This window comes from Glycine max, chromosome 20 (genome assembly GCF_000004515.6).
Source record: "Glycine max cultivar Williams 82 chromosome 20, Glycine_max_v4.0, whole genome shotgun sequence".
In the NCBI taxonomy this organism is placed as follows: Eukaryota; Viridiplantae; Streptophyta; class Magnoliopsida; order Fabales; family Fabaceae; genus Glycine; species Glycine max.
In genome coordinates, this window is record NC_038256.2 from 39,522,470 (window position 1) to 39,536,935 (window position 14,466).

The window sequence follows — 14,466 nt, forward strand, 5'->3', positions numbered from 1 at the left end:
CAAATTCTCAAATTTCCACATCCAAAAATATCATACACATTAAATAACAAAATTGTATCATAGCCGACATGCATCATACTAGCATATATTCAAATTGATAAATTGGCTCATTGATAAATTGACTATATTACAACTAACATCTAAATCAAATATATTCTAAATTTATTAATACAAAATTAACATAAAATAAAACAATCAATATAACAAACAAGTAATATTACACATTTGAGCCATTAAACATATATGTTTCTTTAATCATTTAATTATATACCCTAATACGTCATTAAACCAATAATCCCTTACAGCATTATAAATATACAGAAATATATATATATATACACACATATATATATATATATATATAAAAATTATAAAATATAAAAAATAAAAAATAGAAAAATAAAATTCTGAAAGTTCCGGAAGTTGCACATTCCGGAAGAAGTGCTTCCGGAAGTGTTTTCCGGAAGAACTTCTTCCGGAATAGGTCTTAGTGTCTAAAATTTCTTCCGGATACACTTTTTTTTACTGTTTTTCTTCTCTAAAAACTAGCCGGAAAAGAAAAAAGATACCCATAAAAGCGTACCTCCGACAAAATAGGAAGAACAGTCACTAACAAAACTTCAAATACCGAACACGGGACCACCGAATCTCTAAATACTTCACGGGACCACCAATGGAAACTGCAAAAGGGACCACCGAAAGAACACCAAGCAACCGGAAGAAACAAAGCAGAAGAAAGCGAAAGGCAGTAAAAAGAAGCGAAGAAAGCGAAAGCGCAGTAGAAAGAAGCGTGTACGCGTTAATTTAAAGAAAATTACACAAGGGCAAAATCGTTATTACATACGCATTAAATATTATTTTATTTTTACTTATTATTATAAAATGAAAATTCTTATTTCGTTACATACGTTCACTAATTATTTAATTATTTATATATAATAATATTAATTATTTTATAATTTAGTTTATCCATTAAAAGTAAATTATATTATCAAATAAATTTTTTTTAAAAAAAAGTTAACTTCCGGAAGAAGGTTCTTCCGGAAGTAGTTTGTGGGTACTTCCGGAATTCACAAATTCTTCTTCCGGAAGATGTTTTTTTCCGGAAACTTTCCGGAAAAACTTTTTCCGAAAAGTTTCCGGAAATACTTCTTCCGAAAAAAGAATTATTGAAAGACAATTTTGCCACTTCACTATTTGCTGGGTGCCCCAACAATAATGCTGGGTGCACGTAGCAACTCCCCAAGAAGTATTGGCCATAAGCCCATAAAGTCAGCCCAATTCTGACCCATATATATGTCACAAATGACATTATAGTAGATATTTAGTAATTAGTATATATCGTCATTCGGGTGAGATTAATATTGAGCGTTAATTGAAGTGTTTTTTTTTGTAAATGTCTCACTCGTTCATTGAGGTGTCTCAGCGATGCTCGAACCTTATCTGACTTAAGAGACTTCACACAGTCAACAATTCACTTCAAACGAGTTAGTTGCCACTTCCACCTTTGATTCATTGGCAGTCCATTCTAGATTTGCTATCACATACATTTTGGCATTTCACTTCTAACAAAAAATAATAATTTTTGGGTCTATTTCTTACACAATAAATCACAAAATTATTTTTAAAAATCAGTTTAAAGGTTATCCATGAGCTTGTTTTAGTTTTTTTATATAGAAATAATAAATAGTTAAGCAAATATAAAATCTGAATAAAATAAAATAACTATTTTCAGTAACTTCTCGTAAATATCAACTACTTAAAAAGCATCTTTATAATTATTAAAAAGATAAATCAACTTTTAGTTTTTACAATAACTCTAAATAATAGTAATTGCTAGAACATTTTACATCACAATTGTTTTTTTAATACGTAATAATCTCTCCTTTTTGAAGAATTAGTCATGTTTACTAATCGAACAATTATCGTTTTTTAAACGATTTGCTGATTAAATCTTTTAACAACTTTCGAACAGGTGTAGTTGTTGTGTTACGTAAGCCATGAACCATGATGAAAGACCCATTAGTATTTTACTATATCAGTTAAATAACAAGTGATTACTTATATGATTGCTGTGATTATGGACTGACATGTTTGCTCATTTTGTGTGAAACGCAACGAAACTGAAAGAGAAAGATGGGAACAATTAAAATATCAGTAGTTTAGGCATTATAACACAAGATATTTTCTGGAGAATTAGTGAGGGCATCAAACCTAACGAGAAGTCCAGAATCAGCGCAATTGGTATCTTCAATATTTCTTTAGCAATTAAATGATTAGGCAAAGTACTATTAATCACGTTAATTAATTGGTGTAAAATTATTCTAATTTAATCAAAAATTTAAATCTTAGATATATAATTATGTTTAATATTTACATGTAATCTAGACAATAAAATAAAATTGATATTTCAAAGTCAATGTTTCGCTCAATTACATGATCAAAATATTTAGGCCATTACGCACGAATCACGAGATCTATCTCGTGCTTATCATGACTAAATTGGGTTAATTGGCCTTTGAAAAAGTTGTAAGTTCTTTCATAGAAAAAAAATATATTATAGAAAGGGACAGTTAAACGTGATAGTGCTATCAATTTGAGACGTACGTGGTAGGGAGAAATAATATACTAAAAATAGAAGACTGATTAGTTATTTTGATACACTTTTCAATTATATAGTGTTTTCTTTCCATATCTCAATTTTTTTATTTGTTTCCACCTTCATCAATAGCTTATATGAAGAATCAAGAATGGACACTTCAAATACATAGTTGAGTAGTTGTGTACGTGTTGTATTTACATTTATATTGAATATTTTATATGGAGATCTAAAATATTTTAGTACATTGTATATGTTACTTTTTTTATTGACAAGTTGTATATAAAATATGATTTTTAATTTTTTTTAATCATATAATACTCTATTAATTTAAATTACAGAGATAATATAATCAATAAGTATTCAAATATTTAAAATTAAAAAGAATGTTATCCATTGTTTCGCTCTTATGCGTCCCTTTATAGTTTATTCTGACATGGTGACCTAACTTATATTTGTTTTTATGTTAGAAAAATAATTATTACTTTTTTAATAACAATTTAATATAAATTTGTGATTAACATTAATTTAGGCATATAACAATTTTGGCCAATATTTAAAAATTAATTCTCTTAAAAATAATTCTAGTGAGTTTTAAAACAAAGATACATGTGGTTAAGGGGGGAAAAAAAACAAAGATACCTTAAATTGAATACAAATATGGCAGTGATTCGTGACGGTGAGACTTGGGAGAAATCAAAGTCTTCTTGTCGAAAAATTGAATTAATAGAAATAAAATATATTCATATTAATAATAAATGATATTGTCAAATTATAATTTCTCACTTTTTTTCCTAAACGAGTAAGGACAAATCATTGGATTCCAGTTTTTGTTCATGCTCGTCCTTTCCATTAAACCATTATCGTTCCTTCTTCAGCATCGTATCCATATGCTGGTCCATTATATTGGCCATCACCGTTTCCATGCACGATGGCTAATATTCAATCATGAATTCATCATTAACAAATAATTTGGCTCGCCTCATTTAAAAAGGAGCCATCCAACGCGCTTTTTATTTGGATGATTTATCGTAAATATAAAATATAATTTATTTATATATTTAATAATGTTTCTTTATCATAAACTTTATTTATAATATACTAGTAATACATATATATATATGATTATTATTTATTTTATATTTTAATTATATAAAAATAAAAATTATTTTATATATTATATAAACTAAAATACTAGTTAAGTACTGAAATCAAAATTAATAATTTTATAGGATTAAAACTAAAAAAACTAACCATTTTATGGTTAAAACTAATATGTGAAAATATAAAAAGATATTTATCATTTATTATAATTAATCTGATTCTTTCTAACAAGAAAATGATATAATTTATTTTCTTAACTAACAATTTGATATTCTGTTAAGTAAAGTCTCCAGTTTAAATTTTGAGATCATACTAAAAAATAATCAATGAGAATTTTATAGCAAAGGTTAGTAACTAGCAAAATTAATATGATCTTAAAAAGATATATTAAATATTTACTTAATACAAAAACTAATTCCTTTTGTTTTTTATAACTAAAGGAGAAATTTTATCCTGGATGTTGAAAATCTCCCTGTACCAAAAAAAAAAACAAACTATAAATTTTAAAAGTAACTTAACGACAATAGTATTTTATTTCACATAAACTAGAAAATTTAATACTATATGCATTCAAATACAAAAAATGAAAGCGGATAAAGAATTTTTGTGTTGGGCAGTGCTACCGAACTGGACCTAATTTTGTTAGCGTAGAAAAGGAGGCAATGAATGAGAGTGGAAATCTGTGCCCTTTATTCACGTGACGTTAGTGTTCTCAGTCAACTTGGTCCCACGCATCACCATTCACCGGGGTTAATCGTACCACGTGTACGATAGCAATTGCTTTTGCTGGGACCAAAAGACCATGTGTCTTTTGTGGTCCGCGGAGTACCAGATCTCTTTTTGTTTTACCAGATACACTGACACAATGCCCGCACGCGCTTTGACTCCACCGTTGGATTTTTTATCTTTATTTTTGGACTCAACCACTAATGTGCAACGACTTAAAAGCCCTCTGTTTTTCTTATTCAGTTGTTTGTAATTTTATATCATTGTATCTGTATTTTAACGAGGAGAATCTTCTCGACAAATATCTTTATAGTATTGGCTAAAGAAAAAAAAAAGAGTTTTTTTAATATAAAAGTATTAATTTTAGTAAAAAACACTTTTAATTCTTTATTAATATCTTAAGTCTTAAGTATACTAATTGACAAATCCTTTTAATTAAGAGTAATGTTATTTCTATTTTATTTTTAGAACAATTTCTATCTCTCTCCACATATAGAAATATGACAAGAAAAGAGACAGAAATTTGAAATAAAGCAGAGGATGTGAGAAAAACATTACGCGTAAAAATACGGTGAAAATGTAAAGTAAAAAAGTTATTCTTTAATCAATAGTACAGTTTTAATTTTGATTTCAATCACTTCAACCATAAATTCTACAAGGCCGCCCTTTGTCTTGATATTATCATGTTACTTATGAAAACAAACATCATATGAATTATTATTATGTTATATTAAAATAAAAATTCAGAATTTTTTGATTAACCAGGGTGACCATAATTTTTTATGTTAATATAGGTGTATTACGGTGTGTTTTTCAACGTCCGATATGCGTGCCACGCATCAAAATGACGTCAAAATTTTCAAATTACATAAAAGTACAAATTGTTGCATATGTCGTGACTAACTTCCAAGAAGAAGAATATGTATTCAAACATACACTTAATATATCATACCGTATGTATTTACTCAATCTATACTAGCAAATTAATTTTTATTAGAACAAGTTATATTGACACAAGTTAATCCAATTCTAAATCATTAGTTAGTGATATTATCTTAGTGTTATTATATATGCATATGAAATCAAATAATATTTATAGTTTAAAATAAAAAATCATATTAAATTACAAATAAAAAGCGATGAAAATTATTTAAAATAATGTAACGTTTCATAAACCTAATACTCTATATTTTGTGATGAATTTAAATTTAACAGTTGAATTAAATAAACAAGATACCTTTGTCCAAAACAAAACTATGAGATATTTATTAGGAGATGGGACCATAGTCCAAATCCCATATAATAGATAGTTACACATGGACAAATCACATATTGTCTATAATTATTTCAAATTATTAAAGCATGTAGAGTTTTAGTTGGTTACATATCATGCTTGTTTAAAGTTAAGAAACAATTCCCCTTTATGAAATGCAATTAGAGACTTCGTTTTGGTAAAGCATACGTCTTTTGCTTTGCTCACTTTGCCTAATGCTCGAGGAATTCTTTAAAGGAAAAGATGTACCTAATATTTATATATTAACTTAATTGAATATAAATATTGGTTAGGTTGAATAGTGGCACCGAGACTTATAAGTTATAAGTTTTACTTATATATTGTGGATTAATATATTCCTGGACACATGAATTAATTGTCTGAGAAATTATTTTGGTTTAATGGTTAATCTTTTAATTCATAGGATTGATGTAAGATTTTATTATATTTTTATCTAAAAGAATAATTCATTTAAGAAGAATTTATGTTTGATTTTTTTTAATGTAAAATCGGTTTAAGTCAACAAATGATTAATCTTTTATCTAATGAATTAAAATACACTCGTCATCTCTTATATAAAAATAATAATAACCTCTTATAGTCTGTCTTGACAAAAAAATATTATGGATTAATCTCGCAAGGTTACAGATAATGGGTACTTAGAACACCAAATTAAGCCAACTAACAGAACTGAGAAACCGAACACGTAAACCTCAAGCTAGATTCCAAATATGCAGAAATTTACAAAACTTTAAAATAGAATTAAGTTTTACATGACTAATATGAAAAATAAATATTTATATTAAAAATATCATAAATTATTAAATTGAATTTCAATTTTAATTAGACATCAGTGACAAAAATACTTATATATCTAAATTTTTCCCTTAAAATTATTTGCATTGCTTCAAATTTTTTGAGTCATCATAATATTAGTATGATATATTTATCAATTTTATTGATAAGTAATTTATCTTGGAATATTTGACATGCCATTACTGTATATTCCATTGCTCAAAACTTGTTACCAAATATGTGTACCTCATTTTCACCCAGTCAAATTTACCCTATGAAAAACACTAATGAATTCCACAGTACATGAAAAAAAAATGTTATACTACTGATTTTGTTACAGTCAAAGAAAAGAAAAAAAATGTTTATTCCAAAGGATTTTGATGACATTCATCCTCGTTGTCTCAGAAAGAGTTTGATTTCAAATGATTTTGCTGGCATTCCGAAGGATTATCTCTTCCAACTTAGAATCAGAACGAAAATCTCCTGTCTCATTCTTTGTCCCCCAATGAAAGATTACCACATCATTTAATGAATTCACATCACTATACCCCAAACTATAACATGATTAACAATATAATTCTAGTTCGTTTCTTCATTCCTTATTCTCCCTTCCAACCTACGTTTGTTTATACACATACTGATTTTCCTTAGCATCCTCCATCAATAAGTGTGATCATCATTAATGTAGAGAGAAGAGAAAAAAAATGAACTAAAAAATGAGGAAAATATGTAAATTAAAGTAGAAAGAAAGAGGTATAGAACCCACACCAAATTTTAAAAATTTCTTTCATTTTTTCTCCTTTTCTCTCTTATTTCTCTACAACCAAACATATCATAAAGGTACATAAGATGATCTTATAAGCATCAACTATTCAATGGAAAATTTCAAAGAAACGAAAAATATAATTTAACCAAGTTAGCTCAGTTTGGAACTGAATGAGGAATATGGCTGCTTTTTAGAAAGAAAAATATAAGAAAAACATTGTCTCTTTTGACTTGTGGCTACAACCTCCTTGAATCTACCCAACTTTCTTCTAACTAATCTTGAATGTCGTGTTCTACATAGAGGTTGGGTCTTGATTTGGCACTTTCAAAATTCTTAGTTTGGAATGCCTGTTTTTCAATTCCATATGGCAAAATGCTCAAATATCAAATGGTAGAACAAAATCAACAAAGTTTAAAATGTAACTTGGTAAAACAAAAAGGTAGTAGCTTCAGCAGAGTAACAATAATAGACACCAATGCATAAATGGGTGTGGGTTGTGAGAAAATGAAAAAACAAAAGCAAGAAGGAGCACATATTGAATATTGATAAAGACTGCCAGGGAGAATCAGTATACACATAAATAAATGTGGGTTAAAAAAGAGAACCAAGAACAAAGAAATTAACTAGAATGAAGCTAGCTATTAATCTTCCGTTAAAGTTAGGAAAATAGTGACACAAATTCATTAAATGATGTGATAGTTTTTCGTTGGGGGATAGAAAATGAGGTAGAAGAATGAGACTTAAAAATTCACAAATAATATCCACTTGAAGAACTTTGGAAGTCCTCTGAATTAAAAAAAAAAAAAAAACTTTGGAAGCACACAACTTTCAAATTGCTTCCCATCAGTGTTTCTTAGTCCAACAACATGATAAATTAATAATAATTAAGCTTGCGAGTGAAGAATACATAATATGCTAATCTCACAACCTAAATCCTTTTCTCGTTAATTAACCTATGACTTTAAGCTAAGAAAATAATATACCTTTGAAAATGAAAATAGAAAGAAAAAAAAAAAAATGATTGAACACGGAATCACGCTATCCACTTTAAGACCGCAGACCGCTCTCTCACTCTCTATAACAAATTTACATTTGAAAATGTTTTCTAATAAAAAATAATAAAAGACCTTTATAATACTTTTATATGGTCCATTTTATTTATTATTATTGAGAATCAATTGGCCGTGTGTCTCACGAATGTTTCCGTCTCCGTCCATTTTACTATGTTCACATTTCAAAACTAATTTTAAATTTCATAATCCGGGAATTATTTATTTTATATTCATCCGTTTTCAACAGAAGAAGGAAAATTAGATTGAGGATGGTGTGGATCCATTATCTAATAAGTCAAACTGAACCGAGTCTTAAATAAGTTAAAAAATTTTCACAAGCGATTGCCAAATTATAATTTATGTATATAAAAAAATATTTATTAAAAGAAATAAACCTGGTAAATAAATCTAGTATTACTCTGACTTTAGGCTCGGCTGAGCAATGCTTGTTCACACCAAAAAGTTGATTAGTAAGGCGTAGCTTATTGATGGTTTTTTATGGGTTTTTTTTCCCCCCCATTTGGGGTGTTTGAGACAAAGACAAAAGACAAGAACAAGAAGCACCGAACAGAACAGAACAGAACACAACACAAGTTGCTTGAACCTTACACGTCACCATCGTTGCGTGTTGAGTGTTGAGAGATGGGAAATTCGTTCGGATGTTCGGCCTCCGGCGAAAGGCTGGTGTCGGCGGCGAGGGACGGCGACTTGGTGGAAGCGAAGATGCTTCTGAACTGCAACCCGTGTCTCGCCAAGTATTCTACTTTCGGTGGCCTCAATTCCCCTCTCCATTTTGCAGCTGCCAAAGGCCACAACGAGGTCCCTTTATTTCACTTTTTTTACATCTAATCCAACCCTTTAATTTATTTATTTTTCTCTGTTGGTTTTCTGTTAGATTGTGGCATTGTTGCTGGAGAATGGAGCTGATGTGAATTCCAGAAATTATTGTGGCCAGGTTAGACTTTCTCTATTTTCTTTTAGATTTTAATTTTATGAATATTGGTTTTGATTTGAAAATAAAAATAAAAATAAAAATTGCATCATGTGATTATAGATTGGTGAGATGGTTTATATTTAGTGCTAATTTTCTGTATTGGAGGATTCTGTTTTGTGTTTGGAAATTTGAATATACATTTTTCCATTTTGGGTAGGATTTTTTTCCATGAGGCAATTTGCTGTCTGTGAGGAAGCATGTATAGAGTGTGCATTTTGTAATAAGCAATCAGATCAATGGATCTGATGTCAATTCAATAGAAGCATGATAACATGAAGCTTTATTAGCTATACTAATTTGATAATATGGTTTGCATTGATCCTTGATTTGAAGACCGCATTGATGCAAGCTTGTAGATATGGGCATTGGGAGGTTGCACAGACACTTTTACTCTTCAGATGCAATGTGAGTCCTGTTATATTATACTTTCCTTTCCCCCTTCTTTCTATCTGAACTTTTTATAAGTTTTGCCCTATTTAATATAGCACGGAGATAACTTGGCATGGGGTTGATTTGAGAAACTACCTGCTAAGTGCAACTTGATTGCTTTGTTTGTATGTATTGTCTTCTTTTTACATGGTAAAAGTAGATTTCGAAAATCACTGGACTGTAGTCTATTAAATAACAGGTTATAAGAGCTGATTATCTTAGTGGGAGGACAGCTCTTCACTTTGCAGCTGTGCATGGGCATGTAAGATGTATTAGACTTGTTGTGGCTGACTTTGTACCAAGTGCACCTTATCAAGCTATACATGCTGGCACAGCTGTTGACAGGGGTGGTGGATCAAATGTGAAAGGCAAACATGAGCATAGGTACCCGCTTCCTTTTCATTATTTATTTCCCAAAACAAGATGTCACTGTGGTGAATTTTGTATGTTATAATTTACATTTGGCTAATAGGGTTGAATGACTGGTATGCTTTGACAGTACATAGTATGCCTTTTATTTTAATTTTATCAAGGGAATGATGACAATGAGATTTTGTTTGGAGTTTTTTGCTATTACTAGTGTTTTAAGGCCTGACTTTACTAGAGCTGTCATTTAGGTCTGTTATATTCTTGCAATTTATTTACTTTATTCCAGTGCAGTGCCCTTTCCAAGTTTGTAAATAAGACTGCTGATGGAGGAATCACTGCCCTTCATATGGCTGCGTTAAATGGGTACTTTGATTGTGTACAACTGCTGCTTGATCTTAATGCAAATGTGAATGCTGTGACATATAATTATGGCACATCAATGGATTTAATAGGTATGTCTTGTGTTTAATATGCTAAATATCTCTAGGTTGTTTTCCCCCTTCAACATAATTAATGTGATTTGATGTAGGGGCTGGAAGTACTCCATTGCATTATGCTGCTTGTGGAGGCAATTTAAAATGTTGTCAGGCAAGAATTGCTTTAGTTTTGATTGTGATATACCTTATGGTCATTTCTTTTTGAAACTGGAAATAATGTTATTCTTTATCAGATCCTTGTTGCACACGGTGCAAGTCGGCTGGCTTTAAATTGCAATGGGTAAGACATTGTAAGACTGTAAATAGGAATTTTTGCTCAAACTTTCACTTGCTTGGTAACGATTAACATTAATACAAATTTGAATTTTTTTCCCCTAGGTGGCTTCCTCTTGATATTGCTAGGATGTGGGGGCGTCATTGGCTTGAACAATTGCTGGCACCCAGTTCTGATGCCACAATGCCTACATTCTCTCATTCAAATTACTTGTCCTTGCCCCTTATGAGTGTGCTCAACATAGCTAGGTATTTTGCAATCCTCTATTTCTGTTTCTCCAAGTCAACCCAACTGTTTTTCATGTGGCAATCTATTTAGATAATGAAAATAACTGACAACTAGGAGAAGATAATGTATCTATTTATGGCAGATTATTGGGACCATAATTAGCCCATTGAAAAAAAAGTACTGTAATTTAGGTAAGCTATGAAAGTAGCACATATTATTCCCATCATCCCTCATTTAGATAAGAAAAGGAGGAGAACAAATAAGCAAGCATGCCTGAACTTGTGGCCCATCAATATGGAACCTTAATTTACTCCTCGCAATGAAAAAATGAATTATATGTTACAACTTATAACACAACCATTGTTAGACTTTAGTTCATTTTGTAGATAAAAAAATGGGATATCATGCTTTCTGAATTTCCATGGTTATTCCAAATGACACATCTATATTTGCTCTTTTATTGGTTTCTGTCTAATGTCAATATTCCACTCTTTGTGTAAATACCGCAGAAACTTTAGATTCTAGATTTTTATCATTAAAAATGTTTCAAATGAAGACAAGTGTAGTTGATGTTGCTGGGAGAGGATTTAGATTTTAAAAATTGCAAGGAAAATAAACTTGGTAGAATTTGTCTGTAGTTACCATTGGGAATTCTATGGAAGTTAAGGGTTGATGAAAGTATTTGGAAATAAAAGAATGTTTTGAGGGGTTATATTTTGATGAAGGAAATGAGTTAAATAAGCTAAGAAAAATAAAATAGTTCATTTAGTTGAATTGTGAATCCTAAGCCATTTCAAATGAGTGTAATTATGAGAAGTTGAACATTACATTGGAACTGTATAGACTGTTATAGTTGGCATTTGATGCTCCATCTGTGTTGATTTATAATTTAAAAATATTGGAAGTGGAATGAAAATTTGAAATGTCAATTGACATGAACTAATATTTTGAAAGTAAATTACTCTCTCCTATCTAGCATTTTGTGTTTACTACACGGACCTCTCCTTTATTGAAACTACAATTTTTTTTAAAAAGGTCTGCTACAATACAACTTAATCAAAATTGCTGTCTGACCTAGCCTGACAGATTTGTTAATTTAGATGTTAGCTCAAGGATATTTTGTAGTTAATTATTAAGAATAGGGGAAGACACATTCCTATGTTGAACAATGGAGCTAAGATTGATTTGAAATAACTGCAGAGAGTATGGATTGCAATCATCTACAGCCTCCTCTGATGAGATTGACTTTTGTGCTGTATGCCTGGAGAGGCCATGTTCAGTGGCTGCAGAAGGTATTATCTTATGAATATCTGTTTTTTTGCCTGCCTTCTGCATGTAAATATCTAATGAACAGCATCAGTTAAAAGCAGACCCAAATCTAGGTTCCTAAAGCAGTGATTATGTAAGGAGTAAGGACTACTTTCAAGAACCGAAAAATTACAGTCAGAAATATCATTTTATAAGAGTGTAATAAGCTAATATACCTTTGTGTGTGTGTGTGACCCCACTGAGGGGTGGGGTGTATCATCCTCTGTCACCATATTTTCACCCTTTTTCCTTGACAAATTTTCAAGATTCTGGTGTTAGAATTTGTATAAAGTATTCAGCTTTCCATAACAGCCAAAGTGATATCATTGGATTATACATGCAGGATGTGGGCATGAGCTTTGTGTAAGATGTGCACTCTATCTTTGCTCAACAAACAATGTTTCTTCTGAAATGGTTGGCCCTCCTGGCTCTATCCCTTGCCCCCTATGTAGACATGGAGTTGTCTCTTTTGTTAAGTTGCCAGGTTCCCAAGCAAAAGAAAATAAACTACATGTGTCTCTTGGCCTGTGTACCCCATGCATGCTACATCCACGTGACCTAGACAAGCCATCCCTTTCTCATACACCAGAGGTTGGAAGAAATCGTGTAGCTTCTGTTCCTTCGGAGATACTCTGCCCCGTCACTTGTAGTCCATTTCCATCTATGGCAATTCCCTTATGTACCTGCAATGATGGTCCATGTCCATCATTTGAACCCAGAGAAGTAGAAACACAGGATGGATTACCTCATCACTCTCAAGCATCAACAGTGGATCAGGATAAAATTGAAGGGCCAAGACTAGATAAAACAACCTGCTCTAGCATGTTTTGGGGTAGAAGAAGTTGCAGCAGGGAGCACCAATGCAATTCAGAAATAAATGCTTGACTCGCACCATGCTTGTACGACACATACAAGTGTCGTGGATACTGGGTACACTATAGATCAACAGGATCAGTCCACAATTTTCTTATTAACCAGCCTCAAATAGTGAAACTCGGGATCTCTCTAGAAGAGAAAAAACTGCTCTGCAGATCCTCTTGGCTGCTCAGGTTGTATGGTAGGTGATAGACACAATTCTGGCGTTTCAGCAACACAACCACCCTCTGGATATGTCCTTTTTCTGATATTTAGGGAGCGTGTGTGAAATTAGTTTCAGTTTCGTGAGATTTTTATTGTGATTTATTGTAATTGGATTTCATTTTATCCAGGAAAGTGTCTTCTTTAAGGGGAAAAGAATATCGTATGCTTTTTATAACATGTATGAAGTTAGGAGCATCTGTATATTATGCTTGTCATAAATTTTATAGGTTTACAAAGCACAAATTTGGGGACTGAAACTTGCTGATGCAGTTATAAATACCTGTTTTTTGTGGACTTGAGGGTTTCTCTTATCAACATTAACACTGCACTGCTAAAATACTACTCAAAAGTATGCTAGTGTAACTTTGCATATAATGAGTTTGTTCTTGCCATATTGGTTTCTGTAATGATCATTTTTATGATGATTATATAGTTGCTAATGCACAGCGGTCAACTCATTGTAACAGCTATCAGTTGGAGCTTTGGTTATAGGTTCTGTAAGCAGTAAGTCCTTGATGGGAGTGTCGAATTTGAGTCAAAATAAAACTATTTAATTACATGTAGTATAAGTCACAAGTTGGAGATTTTAATCATAACAAAGATCAAATTGAGTTTCTCAATTACAATTAAATAGGAGATTTTAATCATAACAAAGATCAAAATGCAACAGATATTCAATAATCAAATTATCAATTCCAAAAAAATAAGCCTGTGGTAGAATTTATCACGGTTATCAAAGGAATTTTAGTCCTGATAAAATTCTCGTTAATTTTGAATTTCAACTCGGAGATGACCTAAATTTCAATAACAAGCGAGAATATAAATTTACTAAACCTATATTTATCTCTAATTAAGTATGTTTACTAAAGTAATTAATGCACACCACTTATTGTATACCTCTGTATTTGGAATGCGGTAGAAAACTACGCATAGAAACTTAGTTAAGATACATAATAAATTTTAAAGGAGTTATTAGAATTATATATTCTATTATCATCACTGACCATATGATATCTTCACGACTTCTCGTTC

The 14,466-nt window shown here is 30.9% G+C and overlaps 1 protein-coding gene across 1 annotated transcript; it reads left to right on the forward strand.

The window, feature by feature from the left end:
• Positions 1–8,745: 8,745 nt before the first annotated feature.
• On the forward strand, positions 8,746–13,728 carry LOC100785638 (E3 ubiquitin-protein ligase XBAT33). Its single transcript, XM_003556045.5, has 10 exons — positions 8,746–9,134; positions 9,211–9,270; positions 9,643–9,714; positions 9,938–10,122; positions 10,399–10,559; positions 10,637–10,695; positions 10,778–10,824; positions 10,923–11,066; positions 12,247–12,338; positions 12,698–13,728. Exons 1-10 carry the CDS (start codon positions 8,958–8,960, stop codon positions 13,237–13,239), a joined length of 1,539 nt encoding a protein of 512 aa, XP_003556093.1. The 5' UTR covers positions 8,746–8,957; the 3' UTR covers positions 13,240–13,728.
• Positions 13,729–14,466: the final 738 nt, after the last annotated feature.

Excerpts from the sequence above, each read along its gene's own strand:
- LOC100785638 (XM_003556045.5), top strand. The coding sequence starts at position 8,958 with ATGGGAAATTCGTTCGGATGTTCGGCCTCCGGCGAAAGGCTGGTGTCG. Across the intron at positions 11,067-12,246 it reads AGTGTGCTCAACATAGCTAG|AGAGTATGGATTGCAATCAT; the intron begins GTATTTTGCAAT and ends AAATAACTGCAG. Across the intron at positions 12,339-12,697 it reads ATGTTCAGTGGCTGCAGAAG|GATGTGGGCATGAGCTTTGT; the intron begins GTATTATCTTAT and ends TTATACATGCAG.